The 12,133-nt window shown below is 52.3% G+C and overlaps 1 protein-coding gene across 10 annotated transcripts in view; it reads right to left on the reverse strand.

Moving 5' to 3' along the window:
* Positions 1–4,146, reverse strand: part of Cblc (Cbl proto-oncogene C) — a 22,642-nt gene extending 18,496 nt beyond the window's left edge. For 3 of the 10 annotated variants that reach the window (XM_058582961.1, XM_058582962.1, XM_046455840.2), the window contains exons 1-4: positions 3,751–4,146; positions 1,181–1,327; positions 905–1,061; positions 422–543 (exon numbers count right to left, since the gene is read on the reverse strand). In XM_058582961.1, the coding sequence (XP_058438944.1) occupies positions 422–543; positions 905–1,061; positions 1,181–1,327; positions 3,751–4,103 (779 nt within the window). In that variant the 5' untranslated portion in view covers positions 4,104–4,146. The remainder of the gene's footprint in view (positions 1–421; positions 544–904; positions 1,062–1,180; positions 1,328–3,750) is intronic. The other 7 variants (XR_009227912.1, XM_058582963.1, XM_058582958.1 and 4 more) reach the window with 4 other exon arrangements.
* Positions 4,147–12,133: the final 7,987 nt, after the last annotated feature.

Consider the following 12,133-nt stretch of genomic DNA (forward strand, 5'->3'; position numbering starts at 1 on the left):
CTGTGTGTTTAGCTGCTGGACTGGGGGAAGGCGTAGGGGGTCCTGGGAGAAAAGACAGGGGACCAAGGACACTCAGCTGTCTACCTCGGAGCTCTTTTATTTGGTTGTTTTGGGCGGTACTAGGAATTGAACCCAGGGCGGGGGTCTGTCACTCAGCTACACCCCCGACACGTTATTTTTTAAATTTTGAGACAGGGGGTCTGGCTCAGAATCTTCCATCTTCCTGCCTCATCCTCCTGAACCGGCTGGGATTCAAGTGTGCACCCCCCCACACCAGGCGACCTCCAGAGTTCTTAATTCTCTGGGTCCCAGGAACCTGAGCCCTGACTCTCTGGGGACGTCACGCTTCAACCCCTCCCCCCCCACAGCCAGGACCAGGCCCTGAGCCCTGGCCTGGTCCTGCTGAGGCAGGGACCATTACCTGCCTGGCTTGTCCCTGCAGGCCTGCAGCCGCGCCTGGACCTCGTCATAGGTGAGGAAGGCCATGTAGCCCGGGTGGTTGACTGCCAGGAGCTGCCAGTTCTTAAGCAGGGTCGGCCAGGGCTGGGAGGGAGCAGGGCTGGGGTCACCCACAGAACAAGGAAGCAGCCCATGTCGCTAGAGCTTCCCGGTGGCTGAGAGCCTGGCCGCCTTGCTCATGCCATGGTGGGCTGGCCAGTACCTCCTTTATATAGAAGGCCCCAGACCTTTCCTTCCCTAGGACGCAGGGGTCCAGCCCAGCCCCCTCCCTCAGACCCAGGGGTCCCAGACCCAGGCCTCCTCCCTCAGATCCAGGGTCCAGGCCCAGCCTCCTCCCTCAGACCCAGGGGTCCAGCCCCAGCCTCCTCTCTCAGACCCAGGGGTCCAGGCCCAGTCTCCTCCCTCAGACCCAGGGGTTGTGGCCTCTGCCTTGGCCTTCTCTGACCTGGAAGAGCCTGGTGAAGATGTCAAACTCAAAGACGGACACGTGGCCACTGCAGGTGAGGTCCATGGTGGAGCGCAAGGCCTGGGCCATGGGGCCTGGTTCCACAGGGTGGCAGGAGCACAAGAGCGACTGGAACTCTGCCCAGGGCAGCACACACCTGGGCGGGGGGTGGGGTGGGAGGTTCCATTGAGGACTGAAGGATCTGTAGGTGGGGCCCCCGACTCCTGGGGCCTGGGCCGGGCAGGATGGGGCTTGGGGCAGGCAGTGCCCACTCACCGGGCCCCGCAGCGCTCCCTCCAGAAGGTGTGGGCCTGGGCTTTGGTGGGCTGGTACACGTGCCCGCAGTACTTCCCCCCGGGGAACAGCGCGCTCAGCTCTGCATGCATGTGGCTGAAGATGAGGGCCAGCTTGGCCAGCTGTCGCCTGCAGGAATGAACCCTGAGGATGGGCTGGACCTTGGGGATCTCCACAGAGCCAAGCCCCAGGCTCTTCCTAACGTCCGTCCCATGGCAGCTCAGTCCCGAGGCCTCTGCTCTCTGGGCCCCGGTTTCCTCATCTGTTAAGGAAGTGTAGAAGCTGCCCAATGTCCAGTCAGCCTCCAGCCACCAGTGCCCAGCCTGGCCAGAGCCCGCCTGGCTGGAGGCGCGGGCTAGCTTAGTAGGGGACCCCGGCCCTGGGCAGCCTGTCCACAGAGCATGCTCAGAGCCTTTCTCCACCTGCGAGTGGGATGGGGGCGGGTGGAGCCTCCTTGAGTTCCTGATCAGGATGGGTGGCCCTTGCCCTTCTCATCTGAGCGACTCTTGGCAATTTTTTTCTCTTTTTCCTATGTCCCAGTTTCTCAACTGGAAAATGGGGGTAAATACAGGTAAGCACTGCCCCTGACTCATCGGGGAAGGAGGATTTTTCCATCCTGAACACGTAAAATACACAGCAGAGTGGGCACAGCGTTGGCACTCAGTGTTGATCTTATTGCTTTCTTAATCTCTATTAATAGCTTGGGGGGGGGGGTCTGCAGGGCTCCTGACGGTGTCTAAGTAGCCTCCCTTTGCAGAATCTGAGCTGTGTGGTCCATATGGGAACCACTGTCCACACACATACCGCTGATCTGGAGTGAGAGGTGTGCTTTAAATGTGGAATGCACCGCAGATTTCAGAAACTTAGCACAATTTTTTTTTAAAACCCACGAGCAAGCACATGAATAATTGCTTTATATTGATTTCAAACCGATATAATATTTTTTATATAGTGAGCTAATAAAAATGTTATTAAAACTCATTTCACCTGTTTTTGTTTATTTGTTTAGAAACAGGGCCTCACTAAGTTGCTGAGGCTGGCGTTGAACTTTAGGTCCTCCTGCCTCAGCCTCTGCAGCCACTAGGATTACAAGTGTGCCCCACCCGCATGCCTGGATCACAGCTTTTTTTTTTTTTTCCAAAGATCTTTTTGGAATTTGTCTAATGGAAAATTAAAAAGGACCTACATGGCTAGCATTAGGTTTTAAAGGACAGTACTGGTCTAGAACCTTCCTCAAAAACTTCGTAGGACCCCTGTGACTCTAAGCATACCCCCCAGATGCTCACTAAGCCCCTAGACTTCCTAGTTACTAGAACCCTAGAATGGAGAACCCGAGAACAGAGTTCTCACTGGAGGCTCTCACTGGAGTTATAGCACCTTTCCAACGGGTTTCTAGAAATTTGCTTGACATAGAGATTAGGATGGGACTCTTAGATTGTGGGGATAATCCCCTCCAGCAAGATCTGTCCTCATTTCACTTGGCTTGCAAACTTTTGTATCCAAGCCTTGAACCCAGTTGTGTTTTGCATGAGCATATTTTGCACATTTTAAATTGATAATGAGATTTCAGAAACCCAAGTCTGCTAAATATAAAGAGAAGACTTTTTTCCCCCCTAGTATTGGAGATTGAACCCAGAGACCCTCTACCACTGAATTATATCCACATCCCCAGCCACGCACCCCCCCACACTATTTTTTTTTAAACAAGGTTGCACTATGTTGTTGAGGCTGGCCTCAAACTTGGATCCTCCTGCAACAGCCTCCCCAGTCAAGGGGATGACAGTGTGTGCCGTTGTACCTGGCTAAGGGAAGACTATTTGATTCTGCCTCATGGTGGTTCTTGTGTCTGACTAGTCGATTCTTCCTTCCAGAATAACAGTGCCTTTGCATTTTCATGCAGAAGAAATATATATCGTAAAGAACATTCCTTTGATCACTGTTCTATTATATGTTTTGGGCATAACACTAATTTTTTTTTGACACTTGGGTTGGGCATAACACTAATTTTTAAATACAGGGAAGCAGGTTGCTGAACCTGTGTGTTTCATTTCCAGCTGAATTAGGGAGCTGAAGAAGGGGCTTGGAGCCTGCAGAGGCAGAAAAAGCTGGTTTAGAGCTTGTTCTTGCTCCAGGCTCCGGCGGTCTGCCCCTGCCCCTCGGTAGCCCTTCCCCTAGAGTTCAGAACAGAGCGCAGTGGGCAGGCCAGTCCAAGGTCCTCAGCTGGCCCTTGCAAGGAAGCGAAGCAAGAGGGTGGAGCTCAGGCTCCCAGGGTGCATCCACTTGCCCTCATGGAAGTCCATTGGGCCCCCAATTTCCCTCCCTTCCTGGGAGATCAGGGCACTGGGATTCTGGTTTTAAGGGGATCCAGGAAAGGGGGAGATGGGGGGGCTGGGTGTCCAAGGAAGTGACTCAGTTTCCCGGGTGGGACGAAGGGGCCAGCGGGGAGAGCCTGGGTTGAGGACTGGGAGGCTGGGGTCTGAGGGAGAGGCTGGCTGGGAGCATGACCTGGGCCTCGCCCGTGAGACTGTTCCGGGACAAGGACATCTGCTCACCTGAGTCTGGAGCCCTCCCGGAAGAGCTCGTCGTTGGCACCCCTCTTGCCTCGGGGCGGCAGCAGCCCTGCCACCTGTCTGCTCTTGGATTCCAGGTTGGCCAAGTAGGTGATGAGGAAGTCCCCGGCGCCACCGGGACCCTCTGGGCCGTCCCCACCGGCCGCCCGCCGGGCGCTGGCCACCTCCCGCAGGAGCTGTGCGGTGCGGGGCAGCAGGTCCCGCAGCGAGGGGGGCCCCAGGGCCAGCCGGGGGTCCCCGCATTGCTCTTCCAGGCGCTGCAGCAGCCTCACCGCCCGGCCAAGCGCTCGTGGCTCCCCCCAGTGCCACCCGCGCGGGACCGCCGAGGCAGCCATGGGTCCCTGGGTGCCTCGGGACGGATGGGTGCGGCGGGGAGAGGCGCGGCTGGCAGGTGGGGGCGGGGCACGTCAGGAGGAGGGGGCGGGGCTGGGGGATCGGGCACCTGAGTCCCCTGGAGGTGGGGCTTGGAAATCTGAATTCCATAAGGGAGCCTGGGGCCGAGGAGGGGACCCCGGAGCGGTGGGAATCGCAGGTGGGAGACCTGGGTCCCTTTAGGGAGAGACGGGCGCTGGGGGAGGGCTTAGGGGACCCCTGGGGCCTTTGTTGGGTACAGGATCGACAAGGGTGGGGAGTTAGCTCTCCAAACTAGAACCTTGAGTCGTGGCCAAAGGTCTGAGTCTTTGGTGGCGGCGTGGGGTTAGAGGTTGGAGAACTGAGTTTCCTAGTAGGGTCAGATCCAGGAACAAGTGCTATCTATCCCTCTGTCCCCCAGAACGAAGGCACAGGGCGTTCAGATGCCTGGGTCTCCATGGCGGGGTCCCTGCGGGAAATTGGGCTGGAATTTAGAGACCCAGGTTTCCAAAGGAATTCGACCTCTGGGTCCCCAAAGGGCGAGGCGCGAGTGGATTTCAAGAACGCACAGGGCGGGCGTGGCGCCGCTGTCCTCTCGACCTGCAGAACCTGTAGCATCAGCTGAGCCCGGCAGCGCCAGGGAGGGCCACCAGAGGGCGCTGTAGGCCGCCGTGTTCCCCGCCCCCCGCAGCCAGGCCTGCCCCGCCCACCTCGCGTGCGGGCCACGCCCCCGGGAGGCCAGGCCAAGTTCGGATCGCAAGTATCGTCTGCACGCACCTGGGGAGTTAGGATTCCCTGATTCTCTCTCCAAGTAGAGAATAATAATAAACAATAACCAGAAACGTGTGGAACCCTCGCCCTCCGTCAGGCCCTGGGTGTCAGAATCTCTAAATCTTTGCCCCCTGAATTCTCAAAATCCCTTTGAGGTGGGACGGCAGAAGGTTTAGGATGAAAGGTGAGGGTCCTGGCGCCCCTCCTCAGCTTCTCCCCAGACGCATAGAACCCGAGAAGCTTTAATTTCTGGAATCTTCCATGTTGCATGTCATCCTAAGCAGAGACCCACCCGTCTTTGCAGTGGGAATGGCAGGGTCGGCCTCCCGACCTGAGCCTCCTTTCCTCTTCCAGAAAACAGGATAAAAACCCTGGCCTGGCAAAAGTTCAAACTTTCGGTTTAAGCCAAAGGTTGGCGAGGAATTCTATTGGAGGGCAATTTGGCAGTGTACATGGAACCTCTGGACAAATGGACAGGCAGGTTCACGGTCACTACCTCCTTCAGAGCTGTGGTTGGTACACTTGCTGGCACTGAGGCATGGAGACAGGAGCGGAGGCTTGAAGCAAAAAGTTCACCACGTGGCCCTTCCCTGACTTGTGCACATAATTTAATATCTTCCGTTCTCTTTAAGGTCCTTTCATTAACAGAAAGATTGTGTTTTCAACCCACCAAATTGATCTCACAACCCACTAATGGATCAGGTTCAGCAGTTTGAAAACTCCAAGAGACACATTCAGGGATATTAATTGTCATCTTGTCGGAAATGGAGAGACCAGGAAGGTAAATGTCCCTCCCCAGGAGAAGGGATGAATGTATTGTGGTCCACTCTCCCAGGGGCTCCTGAGGCAGGTGAGATGAATGAACTGGACTCATAGCATGAGTCATAAAAATAAATATATAATAATATAAAAATATAATTCGGTGGCGTACCCCTGTAATTCCAGCAGCTCGGGAGGCTGAGGCAGGAGGATCTGTGTTCAAAGTCAACCTCAACAATGGCCAGTTGCTTAGCAACTCAGTAAGACCCTGTCTCTAAATAAAATACAAATAGGGCTGGGGATGGGGCTCAGTGGTCAAGTGTCCCTGAGTTCAATCCCCAGTAGCCCCCCCCCCAAAAAAAAATCCCACTCGACACCAAGATGACTACTATGAAAAAGATAGACAATAACAAATTTTGGAAGGAGGTGCCGAGATTGGAGGCCTCCAACACAGCTGGTGGAAATGTGAATGCAGCTGCTTCGGGAAACAAAGTTCCTCCAAATGTTAAACTTGGAGTAATCATATGAGCACTCCAACATCTATGTGTCCCAGAGAATGGACCACAGCCAAAGAATTGTGAAAACAACCTATATATCCATCAACTGGTGAATGGATAATAAAAAGTGGTTTCCTAGCACTACAATAAATAAACAAATCATTAAAAATTAAAATAGGGCTGGGGCTGTGGCTCAGGGGCAGGGTGCTTGCCTAGCATGTGTGAGGCACTGGGTTCAATTCTCAGCACCACATAGAATAAATAAAATAAAGATCCACTGGCAATTAAAAAAAAAAAAAAAAAAAAAAAAAAAAAAAAAAAGCCTGGTGTGCTGGCGCACGCCTGTAATCCCAGTGGCTTGGGAGGCTGAGGCAGAAGGATCACAAGTTCAAGGCCAGCCTCAGCAATTTAGTGAATGCTTAAGCAACTTACTGAAAGCCTGTCTGAAAATAAAAAATAAAAAGGACTGGGGATGTGGCTCAGTGGCAAAGCGCCCCTGGGGTGAGTCCCCAGAACTCAAAACAAAACAAATCAACCCTAATCCACGCCACAACATTGATGAACCTTGAACACATGATGCTAAGAAGTCATTCCTAAAATACTACACATGATATTATTCCATTTATATGAAATGCCAGAATAAGCAAATATGTAGATAAAAAGTACAGTAAACTGGGTATGGTGGCATATGTCATGTAGTCCCAGCTACTTGGGAGGCTGAAGCTGGAGGTTCCCAAATTTGAAGCCAACCTGAGCAACTTAGACCATCTCAAAATGAAATAAGAAGGACTGGGGGTGTAGCTCAGTAGCAGAGTGCTCGCCTAGCATGTGCAAGGCTCTGCATTTGAGCCCCAGTACACCCCCAACCCCAAATATAAACAAACAAACAAACAAACAAATAAATAAAAAGAATACATTAAGGGATGCCTGGGGTGGGGGGGTTTGGGGAGAAATAGAGTGACTACTAGTGGAAGGTTTCTTTTAGGGGTTAAATGTTTTAAAATGCCTTCTGGTGATGATGGCTCAGTTCTGGGATTACACTGAAACCAGGCGATTGTACACTTCAGGTAAGTTGAGCGCTGCCTGCATTCTCTCGCAATGAATCAGTCAAGTCAAAAGTGGAGGGCACACCTGGGAGCTCACCACCAGAGGGCGCGCTGAGAACAGGGTAACCTTCTCCCTTGGGAACACTTTCTCTGGCCACACGCCCAGGCCTTGGCCACGCCTCTGAGACCCTGGCCCCACCCCAGACCTTAATCACAGGTGAAAGCCGTGGGTCACACCCGCAAGGCAGCGTCTGAAGCAGCAAATTCACCTCCCCGACTCCCCAGACTTTGACCACAGATGCATGCACAGACGGCAGCGCTTAGAAACACAACCTTAAAAACCCTAGACTTTGTCCCCAGCAAAACAAAACAAAACAACCACCCCAAAGAAAACAAACCAACCCCGAAGACTTTTAAACCATGAGTTTTGATTTGAAATCACTTAAAAAAACAAAAACAAAAACAAAAACATTTTAAACTTGCAGAAAATTTGCAAGGATAGAGTCCTCTTGTATACCTTTCCCCCAGATTCACAACTGTGAACAGTTTGTGGAGTAACTTTACCATGGATGCTGTCTCGCTGCAGCCACTGTCTGAGAGAGTAAGTTCCACATTTTGTCCACTTACCTCTAAATACTTCAGTTGCATTTCCAAGTTTTTTTTTTTTTTTTTTGTACCGGGGATTTAGCTTAACTACTAAACCACATCCACAGCCCATTTTAATTATTTAATTTAGAGACAGAGTCTCACTGAGTTGCTTAGGGCCTTGGTAAGTTGCTGAGGCTGGCTTTGAACTTTCGATCCTCCTGCCTCAGTCTCCTAAGTCTCTGGGATTACAGGTGGGAGTCACCGTTGGCGCATGGCTAAGGGCCTCTTCTTCCACAGTCATACTACAGTTGAGCAGCAGCCACTTACTGGGGATGCGTCCTGGTATCTAACAGTGCAGGCTATATTCAAATGGCTAATCATCCCCAAACATTTCCTTATGACAAAAATTTTTGACTAGTCCAGTATCCATTCTTGTTCTTCTTTAGTTTTCTGTGTTTCACAAAATTGACTTTTTTTTTCCCTGTATTGGAAATTGAACCCAGGGTTGCTCTACCACTGATTACATCCCAGAACTTTTAAAATTTTGTTTTAAATTTTTTAGTTGTGGTTGGACACAATGCCTTTATTTTATTTATTTTTTATTTGTTCATGTGGGCCTCTCATGTGCTAGGCGAGCGCTCTATAGCTGAGCCACAACCCCAGCCCAATCTCAGAACTTTTTACATTAGTTTATTTTGATACAGGATCTCCCTAAGTTGCTGAGGCTGGCCTTAAACTTGTGATCCTCCTGCCTCAGCCTCCCAGTTAGCTGGGGTAATAGGCTTGGGCCACCGAGCTCCGCACAAAAGTGACATTTTTTTTTTCTTTTGAAGATTTTTGAAGATGGCAGATGGTTCTTTTTAGGATATTCCCCTTCACTAGGGTTTATCTGGTGTTTCCTTGCGATCAGATCCTGGTGGTGTCAACAGGACAGCGGTGGCACAGGGTCCTAGCACATTGGGTGGGAAGGCTCGACCGGCCTCCTTGGTGCAGGGCTGAGGGCGGCGGTGGCCAATCAAGGAGTCTGTGCCTGGGACTCACCAGCAGGTTGTCTCTCTCTCCCGGGCCTCACCTTCCTTCCTGTAAATGGAGGTCGGCTCACGAGGGCGTCTGTAAACCCACCTGAAGGGCAGAGGCCTCCTGTTAGTGCTCGCCATCTTAAAATAGTTTTGGCATGTGGCCACCAGTTAGGACTTGGCAGATGTCACTCTCAGTCTGGAAGAGAGGTCCTCTAACTCTCTGGGCTCACCCAGGGTGGCGAGCTCAAGAGCAGCTGTGCAACAGGAGCTGGCCCAACGTGCACTGAAGGTGTGACATCGGGTCCTGCCCTGTCCCAGGACGCTGGGTTGTCACCTGGGAGTCTTGCTGGGTGGGGTGAGGGCTGCATTCTGTGAGGTGTGGGGCCCGAAGACCGGCAGAGGGTCCTCTCCCACCCCTTGGTGTTTGCCTTGCTCTGGGGCAGGGGAGGGGTGTGGAAGGACACTCTGGTCCCAGGGCCTGGGAGGCCCCGGGGGATTTCCAAGTGTTGAGAAGCTGGATCCTTTGTTTTAGAGAAGTGACTTCCCCGGGTCAGGCCTCCATTCAGCCCTTGAGCCTGGGGACAGTTCCTCACACACAAAGAGGCACCTCACCACCCCGGCACCCGGCACCCACAGGCACAAGCAGCCCTCCACATACACAGAGCCAGGGCCAGGCTAAGCACCTGACACTTGGGCTCTCGTGAAATCCTCCCCAACCCACTCACATGGAAGATGTGGGTTGTGCCCGTTGTTCAGATGAGGAAACCGAGGCTCAGCCTGCTGAAGTCACTTTGCCTCAGGCCATGGAGTTATTCAGTGGCAGAGTGCTGGTGTGATGATATACTTGTTGTCCTCAATGACCATTCTTTTCTCTTTCTTTGGAGACAGAAATTCTGAATTTTACCTGGGTACCTTCTGCCCAGATGAAAGTACCTTTTCCAGGCTCCCTTGTGATAGGTGTGACTTTGTGACTTGATTCTGGCCAATAGGATATGATATGTACTTCTGGGTTGTAACTTTAAAGGTCCTCTAACTCTCTGGGCTCACCCAGGGTGGGGTATGCAACTTGACTGACTTTTGTTTTTTTTTCTTCCATTGTATTATTTTCGAGGGTGGTTGGAATGTGGATGTGATAATGGGAGCTGGAGCAGCCCTTTGGGGCCACATGAAAGTTGTGATATGAGTGCAGCAAAATAATATAGTATGGGCTGGGGATGTGGCTCAAGCGGTAGCGCGCTCGCCTGGCATGCGTGCGGCCCGGGTTCGATCCTCAGCACCACATACAAACAAAGATGTTGTCTCCGCCGAAAACTAAAAAATAAATATTAAAAAAAAAATTCTTAAAAAAAAAATATATAGTGTATTATAATATAGTGGGACCCTGGGTGTCTGGAATCCTCAAGTTACTATTGTAGCTGGGATGTTAACTGGAACCTTTACATTAGTGAAAAATAGACCTCCATCTTATTTAATCTCCTGTAGTTTAAACTTTTTTTTTTCCTACAGCAGAACTAAAGCATTTAGGATCTCATCTCATTTTCCCATCAGGATCAAGAGTGGATCCCATCAACTCCATGGTTTTATTTTGTCCCCACCTGTCCTCAAAGCCAATTCTCACATAATGACAGCAATTCCCATTTATTGAGTTTATTGAGTCCTCGGTCAGCACGGTGGCCTGTAATAAGCACTGTGCATAATCCACATAACCCACCCGTGTTTAATCCTCAGGCCAGCCCTTCAAGCTGGATGTGACAAATGTTCTCTCTTTTTTATCTTTTTGGTACCTGGGATTGAATTCAGGGGTGTTCAACCACTGAGCCAATCCCCAGCCCTTTTATTTTTCATTTTAAGGCAGGGCCTTGCTAAGTTGCTGAGGCTGGCTTTGGACTTGGGATCCTCCTGCCTCAGCCTCCTGAGCTGCTGGGATTACAGGCGTGGGCTACTGCGCCCGGCCCTGATCCCTCTTTTTGCAGATGAGGAAACTGGAGTCCATGAGGGCCGTGAAGTCACTTGACCAAGGCTACACCACAGGAAGTGGAAGGGCAGGACTTGAACTCGGTTCTGCCTCCAGGGCCTGTGCTCCTAAGACAGCGGCGCCTGTTTTCTCCTTTCCAGGTGTCACGTAGGCGCAGTTGTGCACTGTCGCAGGCATGCTTAGAAACGGGCACAGCCACGCCCGGCTCACTCACAAGGCAGAGGCCCGGAGAGGGCCAGCAGGAGCTCTCCAGGTGGCAGGTCCGAGTTAAGAGGCCACCTGCTGTCTCTGAGCCTCAGTTTTTCTCCTCTGGATTATGGGACCATCATGGTCCATAAATGGCTGCTAATATTTTCGTGTCTGTTCACACCCCCCCAAGTTGCTCACACAGTGTGACATGGGACCAGACCTTGCTACAAAGAATCGCCAACACCACAGGCAGGGGGCAGTGGGCACAGGCTCAGTCATTCTGCCATCCCTGCCCGAGAGTCTGTTCTGTGCCAGGTGGTGTGGTGGCCTCTGCGGGAAGGAGCCAAGAGCTTGCAGATCACACATCACATGCCCGTCACATGCGCGTGGCAGGTTCTCACACAAGGTGCTGTGCCCCGCCCAGCAGTCACCCTGGCAGTGGGCTGGATGGTGACTCCCTCCCCAAATGTCACCCACATTCCAATCCTGGGAACCTGGGAACACGTTGACTTTATTTGGAAAAAACATCTTTGCAGACTAGTGAGGCTGGGATCTGGAAATGAGCTCATCCTGGATTATGGGGGAGGGGTCCTGAATCCTATAACAAGTGTCCTCAGAGGAGACAGAGGAGAGTTCACAGGCCCACGGGGCAGAAAGCCATGCGAAGGAGACACCAGAGGCTGCAGTGAGGTGGTCATGAGCAAGAAGCCAGGAGCCACCAGAGGCTGGACCAGACCAGGAGGGGTCATCCTGGAGAGCTTTGGAGGGGACACAGCTCCGACGGACTCCTTGATTTCCGACTTCCAGCCTCCAGGAAGGGGAAAGAGTGAATATCTGCTGGGACTGATCTCAGAGGGGCTCGACCACTGAGCCCATCGCAGCCTTCTCTGCATGTTACTTAGACACAGGGTCTTGTTAAGTTGCTGAGGGCCACAGTAAGTGGCTGAGGCTGGCTTTGAACTTGTGATCTTCCCGCCTCAGCCTCCTGAGCCATGGAATGACAGGCGTGCGCCACCACGCCCAACTAAATATCTGTTGTGTTCAGTCACCCAGTTTGTGGCAGTTGGTCCTAGTAGTCACAGGAATCTAAGGTACCCTCCAAGCTAGGCAGCTGCCTGGGCAACACAGGCCAGAGGCAGGGTCAGAAGCCCAGGCGCGTGGTCCCAAACA

The sequence above is a fragment of the Marmota monax genome, unplaced genomic scaffold (assembly GCF_021218885.2).
Source record: "Marmota monax isolate L192 unplaced genomic scaffold, Marmota_monax_Labrador192_F-V1.1 WCK01_AAM20220418_F8-fsc00149, whole genome shotgun sequence".
In the NCBI taxonomy this organism is placed as follows: domain Eukaryota; kingdom Metazoa; phylum Chordata; class Mammalia; order Rodentia; family Sciuridae; genus Marmota; species Marmota monax.